This window comes from Dendrobates tinctorius, unplaced genomic scaffold (assembly GCF_039654945.1).
Source record: "Dendrobates tinctorius isolate UK_male_01 unplaced genomic scaffold, ASM3965494v1 ptg000009l, whole genome shotgun sequence".
Taxonomy (NCBI): Eukaryota; Metazoa; Chordata; class Amphibia; order Anura; family Dendrobatidae; genus Dendrobates; species Dendrobates tinctorius.
In genome coordinates, this window is record NW_027361677.1 from 21730036 (window position 1) to 21752803 (window position 22768).

General features: G+C 53.0%; 1 protein-coding gene across 4 annotated transcripts; it reads right to left on the reverse strand.

Moving 5' to 3' along the window:
* Nucleotides 1-258: 258 nt before the first annotated feature.
* COG8 (component of oligomeric golgi complex 8) lies at nt 259-22768 on the reverse strand. 4 transcript variants are annotated; one of them, XM_073584173.1, is made up of 5 exons: nt 22345-22768; nt 16491-16698; nt 15545-16378; nt 15101-15269; nt 259-458 (listed from the first exon to the last, which is right to left on the reverse strand). In XM_073584173.1, exons 1-5 carry the CDS (start codon nt 22674-22676, stop codon nt 301-303), a joined length of 1701 nt encoding a protein of 566 aa, XP_073440274.1. In that variant the 5' UTR covers nt 22677-22768; the 3' UTR covers nt 259-300. The 4 variants fall into 4 exon arrangements, with proteins under 4 accessions (XP_073440274.1, XP_073440256.1, XP_073440265.1 ...); XM_073584146.1 differs by lacking the exon at nt 259-458 and adding an exon at nt 13441-14045 and having other exon boundaries at nt 22345-22764; XM_073584155.1 differs by lacking the exons at nt 15101-15269; nt 15545-16378; nt 16491-16698; nt 22345-22768 and adding exons at nt 2189-2752; nt 3781-3969.

A 22768-nucleotide genomic window follows, 5' to 3' on the forward strand; every position in this document is an offset into this window, starting at 1 on the left:
TTGTGATGGCAAATATATATATATATATTTTTTTTTTTAAATACATGCCATATCCAAACTCACTCAGTGCTCTTCTAGCGTGAATGAGACATCCCGGATTTGCATTTTTCACTACACCCCTATACGAGTTTTGTTATCTGTTTGAAGAAACCCGCTATGATGCAAAATAAAGCAAAACAAAAAAAGTTGCACCCTTCCGGGTCACAGCTTTGATGCGCCGTTTTCTTTTGGTGTAGAAACTGTATTGGGGCTCTCAGGTGGTGATTGACAGTTTATTTACTGGAAAAACAAAAAACTACGTCAGTCATTTACTTCCATCCAGTTAACGTTCACGAAGGTCCGAGGATCCATTTTATCAACGTAGAGAACTCCGTCCAAATGGTCCATCTCGTGCTGGATGACGCGGGCTGCCCAGCCTTGTGCTTTCCAGCTGGTGGCTTCTCCTTTCTCATTCAGACCTGCAGCGAACAGGTAGAGACAGAAATACAAGCTCCGTATCAGATAAAGCTCTGCAATGTCTCACTGTGCGTAGATACAGCCAAAATGTATTTACAACGTTGTGCCCATTAATAGCTAACACTACATGCACCACTAATGAATAACCCATTCGTTCCATGGAAGAGTAGACACTCTGAAATATAGAAGTGGTTGTCCACAATTAGTTACTTTTTTTTTATTTAACTTAAATGCATGTATTTGGAGCTATAAAAAAAAAAAAAAAAAATTTTGCAATTGGATTTCAGTATAAATTTTGCAGCATTTTGCTTTTACAGGCTCTTTGTTTCTCTGTACTTTCAACTTTGATGTGGTCTGTGGTCATAAATCAGCTGAGTGTGGCTCAGAAAAAGAAAAGCGTTAACAACTCTCCCATCAGATAGTCAGAACGAGCTCACTGATGGATTCTCAGTTGGTTGCCTCTGCCGCCAGTAATTGGTAGCGCGATACAGAGACTATAGAAAGCAAACGGTGCAAAATTTTGAATTCCTAACATAATTTTTAGCCTCAAATATATGCATTTAAGTAATATGAAATACCCATCTGTACAGAGGCTGTAAAACGCAGGCTGTGACATTTGGGCAATGGAATATACTAGGGTTCTCACTAGAAATGTCAGTCTACAAATGGAGTTGGAATTTCCACCTGCTGTTAGTGAAGAGAGAATAGAGTTGAGCGAATTTGCTCGGGTCCCTGCTTATTCGGCAAGCTATAGCGCTTACTGAATAAAGTGCAGAGGGAACTCTGCTTCCTGGATTGCGCCGGGTGATTAGCTGCATGTGTGGCGGCTGTGTGACAGGCACGACACATGCATGGAAAGCTTGTTTGTTGGGCTCTCCATGCATGTGTTGTGCCTGTCACACAGCTGATTAGCATGCAGAATCCAGGAAGCCCGGTTCCCTCTGCAGCTTAGGCTAGTTTCACACGAGGGTATCTTCACGCCCCACCCCCTCCGGTCATCTCCTCCCTACTATCGCACAGCGCTGCATGCGATCTGCGCACCCTATCTTTAGCATAGTGTGCGCAGACCGTGCACTTGTAGGATTTTTGCGTGCGCTGAGCACTTTTGAAGGTTGCGCCGAACGTGCCATGTTGCATTTTGGTGCGCTCGGCGCACCTTCAAAAGTGCGCAGTGCACGCAAAAATCCTACTAGTGCACGGTCTGCGCACCCTATGCTAAAGATAGGGTGCGCAGATCGCATGCAGCACTGTGCGATAGGGAGGAGATGACCGGAGGGGGCGGGGCCTAGCGGCGCCGTGCGCTGCGTGAAGATACTCTAGTGTGAAACTAGCCTAATTGAGTAAGGGCTATAGCTTGCCGCATAAGCAGGGTCCTGAGCAAATTCGCTCATCTCTAACAGACATGAGTTGTTTTTTTTTTTTTCTGCAAACGTCCTGTTCATATTAAGTTTTCATTTTGCCAGGAAAGCAGATATGTTCACAGGGCTCCATTATTCAGCCGGAAGCTAAAATAAAGTCTGGGGTCCCAAACCCATACCAATTTATATGAACCCAGAACTCAAACTTTGTGAGGAAGGGTGTTCCATACTGTTCTGCGCCTATGCAGGCCAGAGCTTAGTTTTATACAGATTTTGGAGCATAACCAGTGGTACTTCCCCCACCTACGGATCACACTTTCCTTGCTCTCTTCCCAGTAATTATTAAACACTTCAGTATTACAGATAATCGTCACCTGATATCTCCACGGAGTGATACCGGGGCACAACAGCTGAAAACCCGTGAATGCTGCTGCAGCCCTCCGGGAAGCTCAGCTTTCGAGAGTCAAGAATTCGCATAGTGGGGTTAATAAAGATCTTGAGCGTGAAAGGCTCCATCTCACGCTGCGTCCGCACATCGGGAGGCACCAGCTGGCACATCTCTTCTCGGAGTTCCAGAGTCATAATGCGTAGAGGGAGCCCCAACTGAGGGGCACTTATACCCACACAACCACAGGACTTCAGGACCTGCACCATTCGGCTCAGGATGGCCTGAGTATCTGGGTGCGAGATGTGGTCTGGGGGAACAGTCTGTGTCTGGACCCTCAAAATTGGATCTCCTGTCTGAGCTACTCGCTTGTAAGGTGGGGAGGGGGCTCCCAGGATGGACCTCTTCAGGTACTTCCAATAGCTGCGCTTCTTCACTCCAGCCCAGGAGGCACAGAGACGGGAAGACTGGATGCTGCCAAAACTAGGAGTGTAGTGGGACAGGAGGAGACTAAAGACTCGGTGACTTCTTGAAAACCACATAGTCGGTTCATCTAAAAGAAAGCAATGCATGAATAAGCTCAGCTCTGCCCCGCAGAGCGCTATACAATGAGCTCCCATCTGCAAAGCAGCCATCAACCAATCCCTGCAAAGCATTAGAACCCAAAATCATTGCTAAAGCATGAAAGCCTTAATACATTAACTTTAGTCCTAGAGTCGTCGTCTTCTGCTACGCTCCTAACATTTCTAAGTCAGTTTTCCTAGAGTTAGGGATAGCACATAGAGAATTCAGGAAACGCATTGGTGCATGGATTGTAAGGGGCATTATATTGTTTGTCATCTAGTTTTTCCAAATTCATGTACCATGCAGTAGATTTGACTATTCCAGCTTTAGGCTGGGGCTCCAGTCACAGAACATGGCCGTTCACTGCAGGATGTCGCCTCTTATGTCATAATGGGGTCATGTTGCTACTCTGGGTGTAACACCGGTCGCACTGCCAAAAATCTCTACATGCCACTGCTACCGGGTGAAGCACATGAATGGGGCCACAACTGTGACAAGTTCCTTGTCGTGGTACCATATTGGTAATGAGATGTCAGTCATCTGCAAAGCATTGCGATCTTTGGTCAGACTTCCGTGTAACCCAGTAGGTGCTTGCCCCATGATGGGAATTATAGATCTGATGTGCCAAACATGAGAGATCACAGTAGAAGTTATATGGATATCAGGCTGGAAATGCACTTACTCTCTCGCCTCCAGTGCACGTCCGCCCTGATTTGGATGTGATGTTATTAGATCAATACAAAAAATGGTAACACTTTTTTTTATTGGGGAGTGATCACCTGTACAGGCAGATCACTAATTGCAGGGTAAATGTATATGCTCTATAGGCCTGGCTTATTTCTAAGCAGTAGCCATCTGTTTCTGACGCCCCACAGTGCCCTTGAACATGGTGACCCCATACAACACACGGATCTTTGCACCCGAGGGTCAGACATGAGCTAGAGCCGCCTCATACACAAGCTGCCACTACTGGCGCACAACACTCCTCCCAGCACTGACCCGGACACCTTGCCTCACCTGTGCAGGGACCACACTGCTCTGCGGCGCACGAATTCTACGTCATCACGCCGCGAAGCATGCCGGGAGATGTAGTCATCCGCCGCCTACAGGGTTCATGATCGCGTTTCCGGAATGATACGACCACTCCCGAGACCTCAGCGTACGTGTTCGCTTCCGTATCCAGCGCGCACATAGCGAGCCTCCTAATAATTGCGCGTTTCCCTCTTAGCAACCAATCAGCTTCCATTTTTGCAGTGCAGGTTGTGAAATGAGAGAAAGGATTTGATTGGCTGTTACCGCTTTTCTTGCGTACGAGGACGCCATCTTTGTTTTGGGTCAGGCCTATACAGAGAAGGCTTATAGGTGCTGCTCTGGTTTTCTAGCGCAGTTGTAGTAATGCTTGTGATATGTAACAAACGGGAAGGGCATAGGTGTGACCCCCAAAACAGGTCAAGGCTGCAAGTCGCGGACCTTCTGGTCAGAGGCGTATCTAGGCTTTCTGGCACCCGGGGCAAGAATTTGGTTCGGCGCCCCCCCCCCCCCAAAAAAAAAAAAAAAAAGTACATATGTGACTTGCACACTTAGCCATGTACCCACGAGCTGCTCTCCCTAATGCTCTCAATGTTCAGTAAAAAACTGAAAGCAGGAAGAGAAGCTCGTTGTCACAGGACCATAACTATGAAAATCGCATATGAGTGAAATGTCCGTGTGATGACTACTGCAACCTGCAGAGCTGAATCCTGACATTGCAGCTTCTGAATTCTCACAATGAATGCACTGCACACATTTAGGATTCTCCCTTGCCGATGTACAGTCATGTCAGCACAAGTATGTGATTTGTATACTTCTGGCCACATTCCGACTAGACGTGCCCGGCCTCGCTCCGTTCATTTTCATTGAGTGAGGCCACACATGTCTAGTTGGCATGTGACCGCATGTATGTAAATTACCGGCACAAGAGAATCCTGACAGCGTTCAGTGAGCACTGTGAGAATTCAGAAATCTGCAGTCACATAGAATGACTGTAGACTCCGCACAAACCTGGACAACCCCTGTAATGTTCCTAACAAATAAAAACATGAGAATTAGTCAGTATCACTAATAATATTTACATCCAGGTACCTTATAGATGACGTCTCTGCAGTCGTTCTCCTTTTCTTCTTCTTGTCCAGACCCCATGATGAGTTTTCTCACCCACATTTCGTCTCTGCAGACTTCCATCTTCTCCAATCTTCTGCAGCAAATCTTCACACGATGCCCTTAAAGATAGAAGTGTCATTATAATGTTCCTAAATAAAAATGTCTGCAATATACTGTCGCCTCACACTATTCCCCTCCCTCCTCATACTGTCTCCTCTATCATCCTCCTGTTCACCATACTGTCTCCTCACATACCCCCTCACTCTCTATACTGTCTGCTCACACATACCCCCGACTCCTCATACTGTGTCTGCACACATCCCATCACCCTCACTCCCCATACTGTGCCCACATAAATTCATCCGTTCGCACCCCTTACTGTCTGCACCCATCCCCCATACTGCTTCCTCATATATGCCCTCATACATACTCTTCATTTTGTGTCCTCAAATCTCCCCACACACGTTAAATACCATCCCCACTCCAAACTCACCACACACATTAAGTACCCCCCATCCCCACTCCAAATCCCCCCACACATTAAGTATCCCCCATCCCCACTCAATAATCCCTTGTCCCTACTCCCAAATCCCCCCACACATTAAGTATCCCCCATCCCCACTCCCAAATCCCCCCACACATTATGTACCCCCACCCCCCCTAATTAACCCCATCTCCACTCATTAAACCCCATACATTAACCCCCCTACACATTAACCCCCCCACTTATTAACTCCCATCCCCACATTAACCCCCATAGCCACTCATTAACCCCCACACTCATTAACGCCCCACTCATTAACCCCCATACTTTAACCCCCACACTCATTAACCCCATCCCCACATTAACCCCCACACTTTAACCCCCATCTCTACATTAACCCCCATCTCCACTCATTAACCCCCCACTCATTAACCCCCATCTTCACTCATTAACCCCCCCCACTCATTAACCCCCATCCCCACATTAACCCCCTCACTTTAACCCCCATCCCCACATTAACCCCCATCTCCACTCAATAACCCCCCACTCATTAACCCCCATCCCCACATTAAACCCCATCTCCACTCATTAACCCCCCACTCATTAACCCCCCCGACTCATTAACCCCCATCACCACTCATTAACCCCCCACTCATTAACCCCCATCTTCACTCATTAACCCCCCACTCATCAACCCCCATCCCCACATTAACCCCCCACTCATCAACCCCCATCCCCACATTAACCCCCTCACTTTAACCCCCATCCCCACATTAACCCCCATCTCCACTCAATAACCCCCAACTCAACCCCCATCCCCACATTAACCCCCTCACTTTAACCCCCATCCCCACATTAAACCCCATGTCCACTCATTAACCCCCCACACTTTAACCCCCACTCATTAACCCCCCCGACTCATTAACCCCCTCACTTTAACCCCCACTCATTAACCCCCCGACTCATTAACCCCCATCCCCACTCAATAACCCCCCCACTCATTAACACCCCCCCCATCTCCCATCTTCGGTGGTTCTTCAGCTCCACAGAGGAGCACACTTACCACCAGCGTTTGCTCTGGGCGCCGGGGAGTGACGTCAGCAGCGTGATTACATGACATGATCACGCTGCTGACGTCGCTCTGACCCGGCGGTCAGAGCTAATTGTACAGGCGTCTGTATAGACGCCAGTACAATTGCTGCCTGGGAGCCGGCACGGCCTCCTTCTCTGCGCTGGCTGTCAGCTTGACAGCCGTCACAGAGAACAGCCGGCTCACAGGATGGTGGGCGGCAGAGCGCAGCCGCCGGGGGGGAGACACTGCGGACCGCTGCATTAGGCGGCTCGACTGCGCCCCCCTGCTGGCTGCGCCCGGGGCAACTGCCCCGGCTGCCCCCCCCTGGATACGCCACTGCTTCTGGTAAGGTGAGGCAACAAGACAAGGTATGCACTCGGCCCAATGTTACACTATGGGGCAGCCTCAGAGCTGACATTATTTTCTCATGCTCATTTGCATCTGAGAATCGGATTGCACATCTCCATACACGTCTATGGGTGCGTGTGAAACATCGCACCGCACTCGGATGTCATCAGAGTGCAGTGCGATTCCCACAGACGCCAGCAACGGAGAAATTACTTTCTCCATCTCCTCCACACCCATGCTGGGATTCTCTCATGTGAGCGGATCGGAGCACTGACACTCTCAGCAGAGCAGGAGCCGAGGGGCATTAACATATCGCATCTGATGCCATGCGCTACTGTGACTCGGACCTAATAGATGCGAGCAGGGCTGCCACTAGGAATTTCGGGGCCCCATACTGGCAAAATTTTAGGGGCCCCCTTGAGACTCCGCCCAGGCTCCACCCCAGCCCCTCCTCCACCCCTCAAACTGTCCACCGTCCCACCGCTCTCTCTTGGAAAAACTGCACGTCTCATCAATCACACATTAACAGTTCCCATTACCAGATCACACATCTAGCCAGCAGCTCTTGTTTTGGCCAGAAGATTTTTTCAATCTGCCACCACGACAAGGTACACTCTTTTGGCCGGGCCCTACTCTACTCTAACCTATTAAACATTTGCTAAAATATCCAATACAATTTAGGGATTTTTTTTATTTATTTTTCAATTTTTAAAATGACCAATCATATCACATCCAAAGGGACAAATACCACTGCACCATGACCAGACCACATATTACCACCACATAGTGACCTATAATACCACATACAAGGAACAAATACAGCCACACCATCACCAGACCACATATTACTACCATAGTGACCGAATAATATCACATATAAGGAACAAATACCACTGCACCATGACCAGACCACATATTACCACCACATAGTGACCTATAATACCACATACATGGAACAAATACAGCCACACCATGACCAGACCACATATTACCACCACATATACAGAATAATAGCACATACAAGGGACAAATAATAATAATAATTTTTATATAGCGCCAACATATTCCGCAGCACTTTACAATTAAGCGGGGACATGTACAGACAATAAATTCAATACAAGTTAAGACAATTCAAACAATGACATTAGGAGTGAGGTCCCTGCTCGCAAGCTTACAATCTACAAGGAAATGAGGGGACACAGTAGGTGAGAATACCACCGCACCATGATCAGACCACATATTACCACCACATATTGACCTATAATACCACATACAAGGAACAAATACAGCCAGACCACATATTACTACCATAGTGACCGAATAATATCACATACAAGGAACAAATACCACTGCACCATGACCAGACCACATATTACCACCACATAGTGACCTGTTATGAACTCATTTTCGGCTTCACCAGTTGAGTTCCCCTCCCGGTCTCAATATGGTGGTGACAGGAGGTAGTGAGGTTGGTTTAAGTGGTAGTTATCTGCCACCTGATGAGGAAGATAACAATTGGATCTCTGGAGTATCAGACTGGATATAAGACAGCCGACGCCCTATCCTAGTGCTGGTGATTCAGTCTGCTTCTCAGGTCCTGGACTTCAGCTCTCTTCCAGTCTTCTCAAGTTAAGTTTGTTTTTTGCTATTGTTCACACTTGCGCTTGTTGGTCAGTTCAGTTTCTTGTGTGGTCAGCCTGCCCCTGCTGGGGCTATGCTGAATTTCCACTCCTATGTATCAGTATTTGCCAAGCTGCTTTTTGTCCCTTATTGGATTGGCCTCTTTTTGCTCTGCCTCAGAATATTTCAGAGTGCTGATATAGGTGTAGAAGTCTAGTGACTTCAGGGTTAATTTTGTTATCAGAAGTGTTGGACAATATTTTTGTAGGGTTTTTTTGCAGATTGCAGACAGTGTCTTTCCTTTCCTGTCCTGTTTAGTTAGCCGGGCCCCATCATTTGCTCAGCCTATTTTCCTGCCTTTGTTTGTAATTTCATCTTATTTCACTGTCAATACATGAAGGGAGCTGTCTTTCCTTTGGGGTCTGCTCTTGGGCAGTTAGTTTTCCTCTTTCCTGCTTTAGGCTTATGTAGCTCTCCGGTTGTGACGAGGTGTCTAGGAACATCGTAGGAACGCTCCACGACTACTGCTAGTTGTGCGGTTAAGTTCAGGGATCTGCAATCTGCATAGTTACCAACTTCTCTGGTTTTCTGAGACTTAGCTTGTTGTTTTTTCCTCCTCGGTGACCCATTCATAACAGTGAACTATAATACCACATACATGGAACAAATACAGCCACACCATGACCAGACCAAATATTACCACCACAGAGACAGAATAATAGCACATACAAGGGATAAATGCCACCACACCATGTCCCAACCGCCTATTACCACCACATGGTGACCAATAATACCACATACAAGTAACAAATACCACCACACCATGACCAGACCACATATTACCACCAGTGACAGAATAATAGCACATACAAGGAACAAATACCACGGCACCATGCCCAGACCACACATTACCACCACATGGTGACAGAATACTACAATACTGATCATTAATAAAAAAAAATACTATCACCATAAATGCTATTATACACAGGAGAGCTGTACTTAGCATGTAGTGTGTGTACAGGTAATACAGTGATCACCGGTGACATGCACAGGACCTCTGTATATAGTGCCAGTGTACAGGTAATAGTGATCACTGGTGACATTGTACAAAGGCACTCTGTATATAGTGTACAGGTAATACAGTGACCACTGGTGACATTATACACAGGAGCTATGTATATAGTGTCAGTGTACAGATGGCACAGTGATCACTGGTGACATTTTACAAAGGCACTCTGTATATAGTGTATAGTGTCAGTGTACAGGTAACACACTGACTCACCATTGACGTCTCTAGGTGAAATCCTTCATCTTTGTTTTTCATCTTTCATCCAGCACACACCGCCATCACGTCATCCAGCCAGGGCTCGTCTCTGCAGGAAATAACGCAGTTATCTAGAGCTCTGCTTGCAGAACACATTACTTATTTTTTTCCCAACTTCTACACTACACCAGATGAAGAAAAAAAGGTGAGTGTCGCTCTGCACAGTAACAGAACCGCCCCCCATTTAAAACAGTATCCTCAAAAAAATAAAATACATCACTGCAGTAATATCCCTTAATTAGCCCCTATGGTAATAATATCCCCCATCCTGACCCCCGTGTGTCTCATTCCTGGCTTCAGCCATATTTTCTCTCATCCTGCCCTCATGAGTATCCATTCTGCCCCCATATGATCTCCCGATCCTGCCCCGTCTACATCGTATCCATCATGCCCCATGATCCTGCACCATGTGTCTCCCATCCTGCCCCGTGTCTCACATTCTTCCCCGTCCTGTGTCTTACTGTCACATTCTGCCCCGTGCCTCACATTCTGCCTCCTCCTGTGTCTGTCACATTCTGCCCCCTCCCGTGTCTCACTGTCACATTCTGCCCCGTGTCTCACATTCTGCCCCCTCCTGTGTCATTGTCGCATTCTGCCCCCTCCTGTCTCACTGTCACATTCTGCCCCCTCCTGTGTCTTACTGTCACATTCTGCCCCCACCTGTGTCTCACTTGTCGCATTCTCCCCCCTCCTGTGTCACATTCTGCCCCCTCCTGTGTCTTACTGTCACATTCTGCCCCCTCCTGTGTCTCACTTGTCGCATTCTGCCCCCTCCTGTGTCTTACTGTCACATTCTGCCCCCTCCTGTGTCTCACTGTCACATTCTGCCCCATGTCCATTCTGCCCCCGTGTCTCACATTCTGCCCCCTCCTGTGTAATTACTGTCACATTCTGCCGCCTCCTGTGTCTCACTGTCGCATTCTGCCCCCTACTGTGTCTGTCGCATTCTGCCCCCTCCTGTGTCTTACTATCACATTCTGCCCCCTCCTGTGTCTTACTGTCACATTCTGCCCCCTCCTGTGTCTTACTGTCACATTCTTCCCCATGTCCATTCTGCCCCCGTGTCTCACATTCTGCCCCCTCCTGTGTCTCACTGTCGCATTCTGCACCCTCCTGTGTCTCACTGTCACATTCTGCCCCCTCCTGTGTCTCAATGTCACATTCTGCCCCCATGACTCGCATTCTGCCCCCTCCTGTGTCTCACTGTCACATTCTGCCCCCTGCTGTGTCTTACTGTCACATTCTGCCATTGTCTTGCATTATGCCCCATGTCTGCATTCTGCCCCCATCATGTCTTGCATTCTGCCCCCATCATGTCTTGCATTCTGCCCCCATTTTTCCATATTTGCCCCTGTGTGTCTCCAATCCTGCCCCCGAGTCTCCATTCTGCCAGGGAAACATTTTTTGCCCCTTTCAATAATAAAATAAAATAAAAACTTTTTTCTTACCTGGCCACGCTCCTGTGCTGAAGATGGAGCTGCAGCTGTGTGAGCTGAAAGGACCTGTGGTGACGTCATCACCGTGTGATCAGGGGGCGGGCTGATCAATGGTGAAGGCCTGTGGTAATGATGACGTCACCACAGGTCCTTCAGCTCTTCTGTAGCTCTGATGTCGGCCGCTGTGGCGGCTCAGCTGATGTGTGCTCTGCAGGCTCGGCGCAGCGCACACTTGGGGACCACCTGGCGCCCCATGACACGCAGCACTTGGGGCCCGATGACTGGAAGCACAGAAGCGGGGCCCCTTCTGTACTGCTGTTCACGGGGCCCCATACAGCAGTAAGGGCTGTCATGCCCTGATGGCGGCCCTGGATGCGAGTTCTGTAGAACCAGAGGGATTCGTTTTGTGGAGTTTGCTGTGCAGAAAAAGCTTTGATTGTAGAGTTTCTGCTCCAAAAACTCTGTTAAAAAAATAATGAATGTGAACTTAAAAACTGGTCATATCACGTGGCTGAACCCGTCCTCAATGCATTTTTTTAGGCTGCTTTCTTTTTAATAGGACTTAATGCACAAAGAGCTCATGCTGGGATCAGGTGTTATATGAGCATGCTTGTGTGCTGAGTGACTTCAGTGTGATCGGAAATGCCTGCATGTGTTGCGGCTGTCGGAACAACCACAAGACATGAAGCTGCTGGGGCTCGAACGTATTTTTTGAGCACGCTGAAGACACAGGACACGAGCATGCCCAGATAACACCTTATCCCAGCACGCTCGCTCATCACCAGTGCAGACACTTTTGTAATAAATCTGCCATGTATATATACCCTTATAGCTCCATGTTGTATGCAGCCATAAAAGTGCTGCTGATAGTTGCCTTTATTTTGCCGCTGATACTTTTTTTACTAGATCTAAAACTTTAGAGACAAATTCTATCTGGATTGTGCGCTTGCTTTCCAAGGTTGTTTTTTTTCTTGCTGCTTTGCAGAGAGTCTAAAGTTAACTTACTAGTGCACAATTACACAAAGGTCGATGCCATAATTGATCGCAGCGGCTGAAATGCATCGAGTATGTGGCACATATTCCCGAAATCCATTTTTCCAGAAGGCAAAAAAAACAGTTTTTCAAGCTGAAACAATTTTTTTTTCTTTTATCCTGAAGATATTTTTGTTATCCTTTTCATTAACTTATTCTCAGGCAGTTTGATAACATTTTTGCACGTTTTTCGGGTGCTTATTTAGCAATGATTACAATGCGACCCTTTTTTGGGGGAATCACAAAACATTCCAAAGAGGCCTTTCCCGGCATTTTATTTTAGGATTCCCGTTGACTTCTATTATATACTATGGAACGTCTTCAGAGCAGAAAACGCCTGAAGAACGGACCGGTCCCTTCTTTTAACCACTTGGCTTCTTTGGAAACCTAAAGCAATTATTTTTATTTTTTTTTAGATTGAAATGAATAAGAAGATTTCTTTGGAGTGTTTCCTTGGAGATTGTTCAGAGCGACCCACTTTGAACCTTCTTGGAATTTTTTTTTTTTGTGTGAATGCACACTTAGCGATGTACCAGCGATATGACGCGGTCAGGATCGCTGGTACATCGCTAAGTGGTCACTAGTGAGCTGCCACACAGGCAGATCTCACTAGCGACATCGCTGGGGACGGGGATCGCTACTTACCTGTCACACCAGGCGATCCTGCGTCCTCCCGCCCGGCTCCACGTGTCGCTCGTCCTCACAGCAGGAAGCGCCGCAGGAAGCTGACGATGAGAAACAGTCCTGGACGTTCTCGCGCGATCAGCGATAATCAGCGGGGGAGCGGGTCGGAGGTAAGTATCAGACACAGAGATATCGCTAGCAATATCGCTATAACGTCACAAGTTATAGCGATATTGCTAGCGATATCTCTTAGTGTGACAGGCCCTTTAGACTACTAGATTTAAAAAAAAAAAAAAAAAGCATCATATGAACACAGCCTAAAAGGGTTCTCCAGGCTCACTGAACGAGAAATGCCATAGAGTAATAAAAGTAGCATTAACTACCTATTACATGGAGTCTATCAGCCCAAACTGCCTTCTAAAACTACATATCCTTGCAGGGTCTAAGCCCATATATAAAACATGTTGATTCACATGACCGCTGCAGTCAATCACTGGTCACAACAGTTACACCACAGTGAATACAACTTGAGGCCATATAATCCAAGGAAAATTGGCGCCATCAAACACATCCAACCACACAAAAAAGGCAGAAATAATAAAAGTACTTTTTTTTAATAAATACATATCCCCTATGGAGGGGGATAACTTACAGTCATGGTACAACCCCTTTAAAAGGAAAAAAAATATACTCCTGGCAATCAGTTGACTGCACTCATTTCTGAAAAGCAACTGAGTGCACCTCATCTCTGACAGATCGCCAGGGCTCGGGCAAGTACCCAAAAGTGCAAGTACTCAATAATTAAGAATTAAAAGACAGATTTTACAGAATTTGGATGTACATGCCAGAGTCGTTGTGGCTACAGGTGAAGGCTGAAGTCTGTGCGAGCCTCACATAACATTAAGTAATTGATTGACAGCAGACAGATCCCTCTCCCCAATGTAGGGTTCATTCACAATAATTGCAGTCACGGAGCATCTCCTGCCGGAGGCTCAGACACTGCGGACATGGTCTGTGGATCCTCCTTTATATTCATTTTCGCATTCTCTATGGATAGTTGAGATTTTTGCGGCTCGGCTTCAAGTTTGGGAAGGATTTCCGGCTCCTTCTGAGGTAAAATACCCTCCAAGGCTTCATGCAGTAGAATCACATTGATAGAACCCAGACTGCCGTAACGGGAGAGGTGAGTGGGGGCGACGCCTGAGCGGGTAAAAAAAAAAAAAAAAAATCACAACTAAAATAATCACACTACAATGACTATATAACTATGTAAATATATTACAGATGGCTCAGTTACATCCTGTATTATACTCCAGAGCTGTAGTCACTTCTGTTGGTGCAGTCACTGTGTACACACATTACATTACTGATCCTGAGTTACATCCTGTATTATACTCCAGAGCTGCACTCACTATTCTGCTGGTGCAGTCACTGTGTACATACATTACATTACTGATCCTGAGTTACATCCTGTATTATACTCCAGAGCTGCACTCACTATTCTGTTGATGCAGTCACTGTGTACATACATTACTGATCCTGAGTTACATCCTGTATTATACTCCAGAGCTGTAGTCACTATTCTGTTGATGCAGTCACTGTGTACATACATTACTGATCCTGAGTTACATCCTGTATTATACTCCAGAGCTGTAGTCACTATTCTGTTGATGCAGTCACTGTGTACATACATTACTGATCCTGAGTTACATCCTGTATTATACTCCAGAGCTGTAGTCACTATTCTGTTGATGCAGTCACTGTGTACATACATTACTGATCCTGAGTTACATCCTGTATTATACTCCAGAGCTGTAGTCACTATTCTGCTGGTGCAGTCACTGTGTACATACATTACTGATCCTGAGTTACATCCTGTATTATACTCCAGAGCTGCACTCACTATTCTGCTGGTGCAGTAACTGAGTAAATACTTTACTCATCGTGCACTGAATCTGATACGAGTCAAAATCTTGCTGGGTTCTATTGGAAACAGTCAGCAAGCTTGTTGATAATATTTCTCAGCTACTTGCTATTCCGCATTCTGGCAGAATTCATTTTCTTATACTCAATTAGATGACAATAATTCTTCTCACTACATCCATCTCTGTGTTCACACTGAATAAGCAGTTAGTGCAGCCAGAGATCAGCTCATCTCCCTACAGAATTATGAATACTGCTCTGCAGGTAAATAGGACAGGTCCCAAGTTGTACTGTACGATCAACACCTATTTTATAACAATTTTTTTTTTTACCAAGTATCTGTGCTCTTTGTGCTGGAGGAAAGAGGACCTGTAAGCAGCGGTTCAGATATGGGGTCAGGTCCTCCAAGAAGACGGTGCAGAATTGGATAAAGAGTTCACGTTCCTGGGGGCTGAACGCAGCTTCCTCGGCTCGGTGAAACGTCAGGATAGAGTTAACGACCTATGAAGGAGACAGAGGGAAAAAAAAACAACATGAAAGGTCCTGCATAACTACAACCACCAGTATGCACCAACTGGTGAAAAATAGTAGTTCTGTAAAAGCTGGAGATTGACAGGTTCTCTTGACAGCACGTTCTCCTAGTGACTCACTGCCGTAATCTCTGTCTTTAGATGGCTGTTGACAGATCCAACCAGTTTCACAAGATCAGTAAACAGTCAGTATGTTTGAGAAAATCCATACACTCAGGAGCAAACAATCAAAATTACTGTATGTACCTTTTCCAACGCGTCCTGCAGTGTGTTGGTCACGTCTTCAGTTAGGGCCACAGGACAGCAAAGTCGCAGGTCATTAAAGGCCACCAGGATGTTGTTAAGAAAGCAGGCTAAGGGTGGGAAGTCCAAGAGAACCATAGGAGGCTGCAGGGTCCCCGGCTGGGCAGGCGGTGTTGGCACCGGTGGGATGCTTGATCCGAGAACTGTCGTGGTGGAGATTAGCGTATACATGTTCATCTCCTCCTGGAACTTCTCCACTGCCTCCTTTGCTGCCCGTGCAAAGTTCTCGGCAGCCACCCTCTGAAATATGGGTGCTAACTGCCCACGGAAATCAGCGCCCACGCGGCTGAACGAGAGTCCAAAATACATGCACTGCCCTAAGAGAGAGTCCAGGCGACTGCCCACCCCTCTCTGAAGATCACGTTCTAGCACCTGCAGGAACTCGCTCACTTTCTGCAACACCCATCCATGGAATATGGCGCCTTCGCTGATGGGCAAGGAGCCTGCAGGAGTGGGAGGGAGGAGAAGGGGGTCTTCATCGGAGAAGATGGCCCGGTACTGGGTGATTACATCAAACAGGTGTACGCGGCAGCTCTCAATGGTCTTGGTGAGATGGAAATAAGGGTCGTCTTGAGGGATGGAGCTCTGCATGGAGCGGAGCCAGGCGTCCCGGGCCTGCAGGAACTTTATCCGCAACTCTGCTTCAGTGAAGACGTCCATCCTGCGCAGGAAGCTGATCACCCGCAGGCAGGCGGGCAGCTGGATGTTACTGCGCAGCTGCTGCAGGAGCTGGGTCAGCATCAACTGGGCAGACTGACGGACCTCGTTCACTATGCCCTACAGAGAAGGAGCACACACAGCGTAAGAGGCAGAAAGTTATGTTCTGGTCACAAGATGTCTGCTTGCTGTCAGTGAACAGATAGGATAAACATGAGGTCAGCGCTCACACCTGTATGACAGGGATCGACGAGAACTTCTTCTCCAGCCGCTTCACGTAGGCCGCCAGCTCCAGCGCCTCCTCGTAGTACCCGTTCCGGACACACGTGTCCATCAGCTGCGGGATCTCCAGGATTTCTAGGATCTCAGTGTGTCGGTTCAGAGTCAGCGTGTTCATCCGCCGGCTGGAGCTGATCTCCTCCGCCTGCTTCACAAACCCCCTGCAGAGAAGAGCCAGATCATGTAAGGTGCAAAGGAGGAGAAGAGAGAGAGTGCAGGGAAGATGGGAGTACTAGTGATATACACAACAGCAGGGGATGGGAGTAGTAGTAACAAGGGTAAGACCCAGACGGGATGACAGCAGAGGAATGGGAGTAGTAGTACAAGAAGTGACCGCAGCAGGAAGGGCATAGTAATGCCATAAGAGACAGGGTGACGGTACCACTAGTAACAAATGGGAGCAGCGGGGACCCAAGCGACAATAGGATGACGTGAGTAATAGTGACAGCAGGATGATTGCAGTAGTGGTGAGATGAGTGTCATGACAAACGGGACGGGGAGTAGTGACGGCAGGATGACGGGAGTAGCGACGGCAGGGTGACGGGAGCAGCGCTCGCCGGGTGACGGGCGTAGCGACGGCAGGGTGACGGAAGCAGCGCTCGCCGGGTGACGGGCGTAGTGACGGCAGGGTGACGGGAGCAGCGCTCGCCGGGTGACGGGCGTAGTGACGGCAGGGTGACGGGAGCAGCGCTCGCCGGGTGACGGGCGTAGTGACGGCAGGGTGACAGGAGCAGCGCTCGCCGGGTGACGGGCGTAGTGACGGCTGGGTGCTGGGAGCAGCGCTCGCCGGGTGACGGGTGTAGTAACGGCTGGGTGCTGGGAGCAGCGCTCGCCGGGTGACGGGATAGAGCTCGCCGGGAGCAGCGCTCGCTGGGAGCAGTAGTCGCTGGGTGATGGGCGTAGTGACAGCAGGGTGCTGGGAGTAGCGACGACTGGGTGACGGGTGCAGCGCTCGCCGGGAGTAGTAGTCACCGGGTGACGGGAGCAGTGGTCGCCGGGTGACGGGAGCAGCGCTCGCCGGGAGTAGTAGTCGCTGGGTGACGGGCGTAGTGACGGCATGGTGACGGGTGCAGCGGTCGCTGGGTGCTGGGAGTAGCAGCCGCCGGGTGACGGGAGCAGTGCTCGCCGGGTGCTGGGAGTAGTAGTCGCCGGGTGACGGGAGCAGTGCTCGCTGGGTGCTGGGAGTAGTAGTTGCCGGGTGACGGGAGCAGCGCTCGCCGGGAGTAGTAGTCGCTGGGTGACGGGAGCAGTGCTCGCTGGGTGCTGGGAGTAGTAGTCGCCGGGTGACGGGAGCAGTGCTCGCTGGGTGCTGGGAGTAGTAGTCGCTGGGTGACGGGAGCAGCGCTCGCCGGGAGTAGTAGTCGCTGGGTGACGGGAGCAGTGCTCGCTGGGTGCTGGGAGTAGTAGTCGCTGGGTGACGGGAGCAGCGCTCGCCGGGTGCTGGGAGTAGTAGTCGCTGGGTGACGGGAGCAGCGCTCGCCGGGTGCTGGGAGTAGTAGTCGCTGGGTGACGGGAACAGTAGTCGCTGGGTGATGGGAGCAGTAGTCGCCGGGTGCTGGGAGTAGTGGCCGCCGGGTGACGGGAACAGTAGTCGCCGGGTGACGGGAGCAGTGCTCGCCGGGAGTAGTAGTCGCTGGGTGACGGGCGTAGTGACGGCAGGGTGCTGGGAGTAGTGGCCGCCGGGTGACGGGAGCAGCGGTCGCCGGGTGACGGGAGCAGCGGTCGCCGGGTGACGGGAGCAGCGGTCGCCGGGTGACGGGAGCAGCGGTCGCCGGGTGACGGGAGCAGCGGTCGCCGGGTGACGGGAGCAGCGGTCGCCGGGTGACGGGAGCAGCGGTCGCCGGGTGACGGGAGCAGCGGTCGCCGGGTGACGGGAGCAGCGGTCGCCGGGTGACGGGAGCAGCGGTCGCCGGGAGTAGTAGTCGCTGGGTGACGGGCGTAGTGACGGCAGGGTGCTGGGAGTAGTGGCCGCCGGGTGACGGGAGCAGTAGTCGCCGGGTGACGGGAGCAGTAGTCGCCGGGTGACGGGAGCAGTAGTCGCCGGGTGACGGGAGCAGTAGTCGCCGGGTGACGGGAGCAGTAGTCGCCGGGTGACGGGAGCAGTAGTCGCCGGGTGACGGGAGCAATAGGTGACGGGAGCAGTAGTCGCCGGGTGACGGGAGCAGTGACGGCAGGGTGCTGGGAGTAGTAGTCGCCGGGTGACGGGAGCAGCGCTCGCCGGGAGTAGTAGTCGCTGGGTGACAGGCGTAGTGACGGCATGGTGACGGGTGCAGCGGTCGCTGGGTGCTGGGAGTAGCGGCCGCCGGGTGACGGGAGCAGTCGTCGCCGGGTGACGGGAGCAGTCGTCGCCGGGTGACGGGAGCAGTCGTCGCCGGGAGTAGTAGTCGCTGGGTGACGGGAGCAGTGCTCGCTGGGTGCTGGGATTAGTAGTCGCTGGGTGACGGGAGCAGTGCTCGCCGGGTGCTGGGAGTAGTGGCCGCCGGGTGACGGGAGCAGTGCTCGCCGGGTGCTGGGAGTAGTAGTCGCCGGGTGACGGGAGCAGCAGTCGCCGGGTGACGGGAGCAGTGACGGCAGGGTGCTGGGAGTAGCGGCCGCCGGGTGACGGGAGCAGCGGCCGCCGGGTGACGGGAGCAGCGGCCGCCGGGTGACGGGAGCAGCGGCCGCCGGGTGACGGGAGCAGCGGCCGCCGGGTGACGGGAGCAGCGGCCGCCGGGTGACGGGAGCAGCGGCCGCCGGGTGACGGGAGCAGCGGCCGCCGGGTGACGGGAGCAGCGGTCGCCGGGTGACGGGAGCAGCGGTCGCCGGGTGACGGGAGCAGCGGTCGCCGGGTGACGGGAGCAGCGGTCGCCGGGAGCAGCGGTCGCCGGGTGACGGGAGCAGCGGTCGCCGGGTGACGGGAGCAGTGACGGCAGGGTGCTGGGAGTAGTAGTCGCCGGGAGACGGGAGCAGCGCTCGCTGGGAGTAGTAGTCGCTGGGTGACGGGCGTAGTGACGGCATGGTGACGGGTGCAGCGGTCGCTGGGTGCTGGGAGTAGCGGCCGCCGGGTGACGGGAGTAGTAGTCGCCGGGTGACGGGAGCAGTGCTCGCTGGGTGCTGGGAGTAGTAGTCGCCGGGTGACGGGAGCAGTAGTCGCCGGGTGACGGGAGCAGCGCTCGCCGGGAGTAGTAGTCGCTGGGTGACGGGAGCAGCGCTCGCTGGGTGCTGGGAGTAGTAGTCGCCGGGTGACGGGAGCAGCGCTCGCTGGGTGCTGGGAGTAGTAGTCGCCGGGTGACGGGAGCAGCGCTCGCTGGGTGCTGGGAGTAGTAGTCGCCGGGTGACGGGAGCAGCGCTCGCCGGGAGTAGTAGTCGCTGGGTGACGGGAGCAGCGCTCGCTGGGTGCTGGGAGTAGTAGTCGCTGGGTGACGGGAGCAGCGCTCGCCGGGTGCTGGGAGTAGTAGTCGCTGGGTGACGGGAGCAGCGCTCGCCGGGTGCTGGGAGTAGTAGTCGCTGGGTGACGGGAGCAGCGCTCGCCGGGTGCTGGGAGTAGTAGTCGCTGGGTGACGGGAGCAGCGCTCGCCGGGTGCTGGGAGTAGTGGCCGCCAGGTGACGGGAGCAGTGCTCGCCGGGTGTTGGGAGTAGTAGTCGCCGGGTGACGGGAGCAGCAGTCGCCGGGTGACGGGAACAGCGCTCGCCGGGAGTAGTAGTCGCTGGGTGACGGGCGTAGTGACGGCAGGGTGCTGGGAGCAGCGGCCGCCGGGTGACGGGAGCAGCGGGTGACGGGAGCAGCGGGTGACGGGAGCAGCGGGTGACGGGAGCAGTGGTCGCCGGGTGACGGGAGCAGTGGTCGCCGGGTGACGGGAGCAGTGGTCGCCGGGTGACGGGAGCAGTGGTCGCCGGGTGACGGGAGCAGTGACGGCAGGGTGCTGGGAGTAGTAGTCGCCGGGTGACGGGAGCAGCGCTCGCCGGGAGTAGTAGTCGCTGGGTGACGGGCGTAGTGACGGCATGGTGACGGGTGCAGCAGTCGCTGGGTGCTGGGAGTAGCGGCCGCCGGGTGACGGGAGTAGTAGTCGCCGGGTGACGGGAGCAGTGCTCGCTGGGTGATGGGAGTAGTAGTCGCCGGGTGACGGGAGCAGTGCTCGCCGGGTGACGGGAGCAGTAGTCGCCGGGTGACGGGAGCAGTGGTCGCCGGGTGACGGGAGCAGTGGTCGCCGGGTGACGGGAGCAGTGGTCGCCGGGTGACGGGAGCAGTGGTCGCCGGGTGACGGGAGCAGTGGTCGCCGGGTGACGGGAGCAGTGGTCGCCGGGTGACGGGAGCAGTAGTCGCCGGGTGACGGGAGCAGCAGTCGCTGGGTGACGGGAGCAGCAGTCGCTGGGTGCTGGGAGTAGTAGTCGCTGGGTGACGGGAGCAGCGCTCGCCGGGAGTAGTAGTCGCTGGGTGACGGGAGCAGTGCTCGCTGGGTGCTGGGAGTAGTAGTCGCTGGGTGACGGGAGCAGCGCTCGCCGGGTGCTGGGAGTAGTAGTCGCTGGGTGACGGGAGCAGCGCTCGCCGGGTGCTGGGAGTAGTAGTCGCTGGGTGACGGGAGCAGCGCTCGCCGGGTGCTGGGAGTAGTAGTCGCTGGGTGACGGGAGCAGCGCTCGCTGGGTGCTGGGAGTAGTAGTCGCCGGGTGACGGGAGCAGCGCTCGCCGGGAGTAGTAGTCGCTGGGTGACGGGAGCAGTGCTCGCTGGGTGCTGGGAGTAGTAGTCGCTGGGTGACGGGAGCAGCGCTCGCCGGGTGCTGGGAGTAGTAGTCGCTGGGTGACGGGAGCAGCGCTCGCCGGGTGCTGGGAGTAGTAGTCGCTGGGTGACGGGAGCAGTGGTCGCCGGGTGACGGGAGCAGTGACGGCAGGGTGCTGGGAGTAGTAGTCGCCGGGTGACGGGAGCAGTGACGGCAGGGTGCTGGGAGTAGTAGTCGCCGGGTGACGGGAGCAGCGCTCGCCGGGAGTAGTAGTCGCTGGGTGACGGGAGCAGTGCTCGCTGGGTGCTGGGAGTAGTAGTCGCCGGGTGACGGGAGCAGTGCTCGCTGGGTGACGGGAGCATTAGTCGCTGGGTGACAGGAGCAGCGCTCGCTGGGTGCTGGGAGTAGTAGTCGCTGGGTGACGGGAGCAGCGCTCGCCGGGTGCTGGGAGTAGTAGTCGCTGGGTGACGGGAGCAGCGCTCGCCGGGTGACGGGAGTAGTAGTCGCCGGGTGACGGGAGTAGTAGTCGCCGGGTGACGGGAGTAGTAGTCGCCGGGTGACGGGAGTAGTAGTCGCCGGGTGACGGGAGTAGTGGCCGCCGGGTGACGGGAACAGTAGTCGCCGGGTGACGGGAGTAGCGGCCGCCGGGAGTAGCGGCCGCCGGGTGACGGGAGTAGCGGCCGCCGGGTGACGGGAGTAGCGGCCGCCGGGTGACGGGAACAGCGGCCGCCGGGTGACGGGAACAGCGGCCGCCGGGTGACGGGAACAGCGGCCGCCGGGTGACGGGAACAGCGGCCGCCGGGTGACGGTGACGGGAGTAGCGGTCGCCGGGTGACGGGAGTAGCGGTCGCCGGGTGACGGGAGTAGCGGCCGCCGGGTGACGGGAGTAGCGGCCGCCGGGTGACGGGAGTAGCGGCCGCCGGGTGACGGGAGTAGCGGCCGCCGGGTGACGGGAGTAGCAGTCGCCGGGTGACGGGAGTAGCAGTCGCCGGGTGACGGGAGTAGTAGTCGCCGGATGACGGGAGTAGTAGTCGCCGGGTGACGGGAGTAGTAGTCGCCGGGTGACGGGAGCAGTAGTCGCCGGGTGACGGGAGTAGTAGTCGCTGGGTGACCTGCAGCTTTCCTGGAGGCCGGGCAGTTTGCTCAGCAGCCGGGACACGTTGTCCTCCACTTGACTGAAGTCCCGGTAGATGAGCTCGGTGCACTCCGCTGTGCGGATGAACGTCTTGTAGTGAGTGAACGCCAGGTCCCGGGTCTGCTGCAGGATCTGCGCCCGCTCCTCCGCCAGCCTCTCCGGCTCCCTCCGCAGCTTCTCCACCCCGAAGGAGCTGAGCTCCAGCAGATAAGCGGCGAAATCCGGGCTGTCCCTCCAGCTCTCCGGAAAGCTGTTCCTGAACACCGAGGCCAGGAGGCTCTCATCTTCCTCCACGTCCACCGCCGCCATCCTGCTGGAGGGAGACACTGCTTCAACAAAACTTTATCAAATGTGACGTCTACCTTTGTCGCTGGCAAGAAGAAAAACGCACTGATTGGTTG

Coding starts and splice junctions, on each gene's coding strand:
- COG8 (XM_073584146.1), bottom strand. CDS start 22,676: ATGGCGGCGGTGGACGTGGAGGAAGATGAGAGCCTCCTGGCCTCGGTG. Junction 16,699..22,344: donor GGCCTCCAGGAAAGCTGCAG/GTCACCCAGCGA, acceptor TCTTCTCTGCAG/GGGGTTTGTGAAGCAGGCGG. Junction 15,270..15,544: donor TGCAGGACGCGTTGGAAAAG/GTACATACAGTA, acceptor TCTCCTTCATAG/GTCGTTAACTCTATCCTGAC.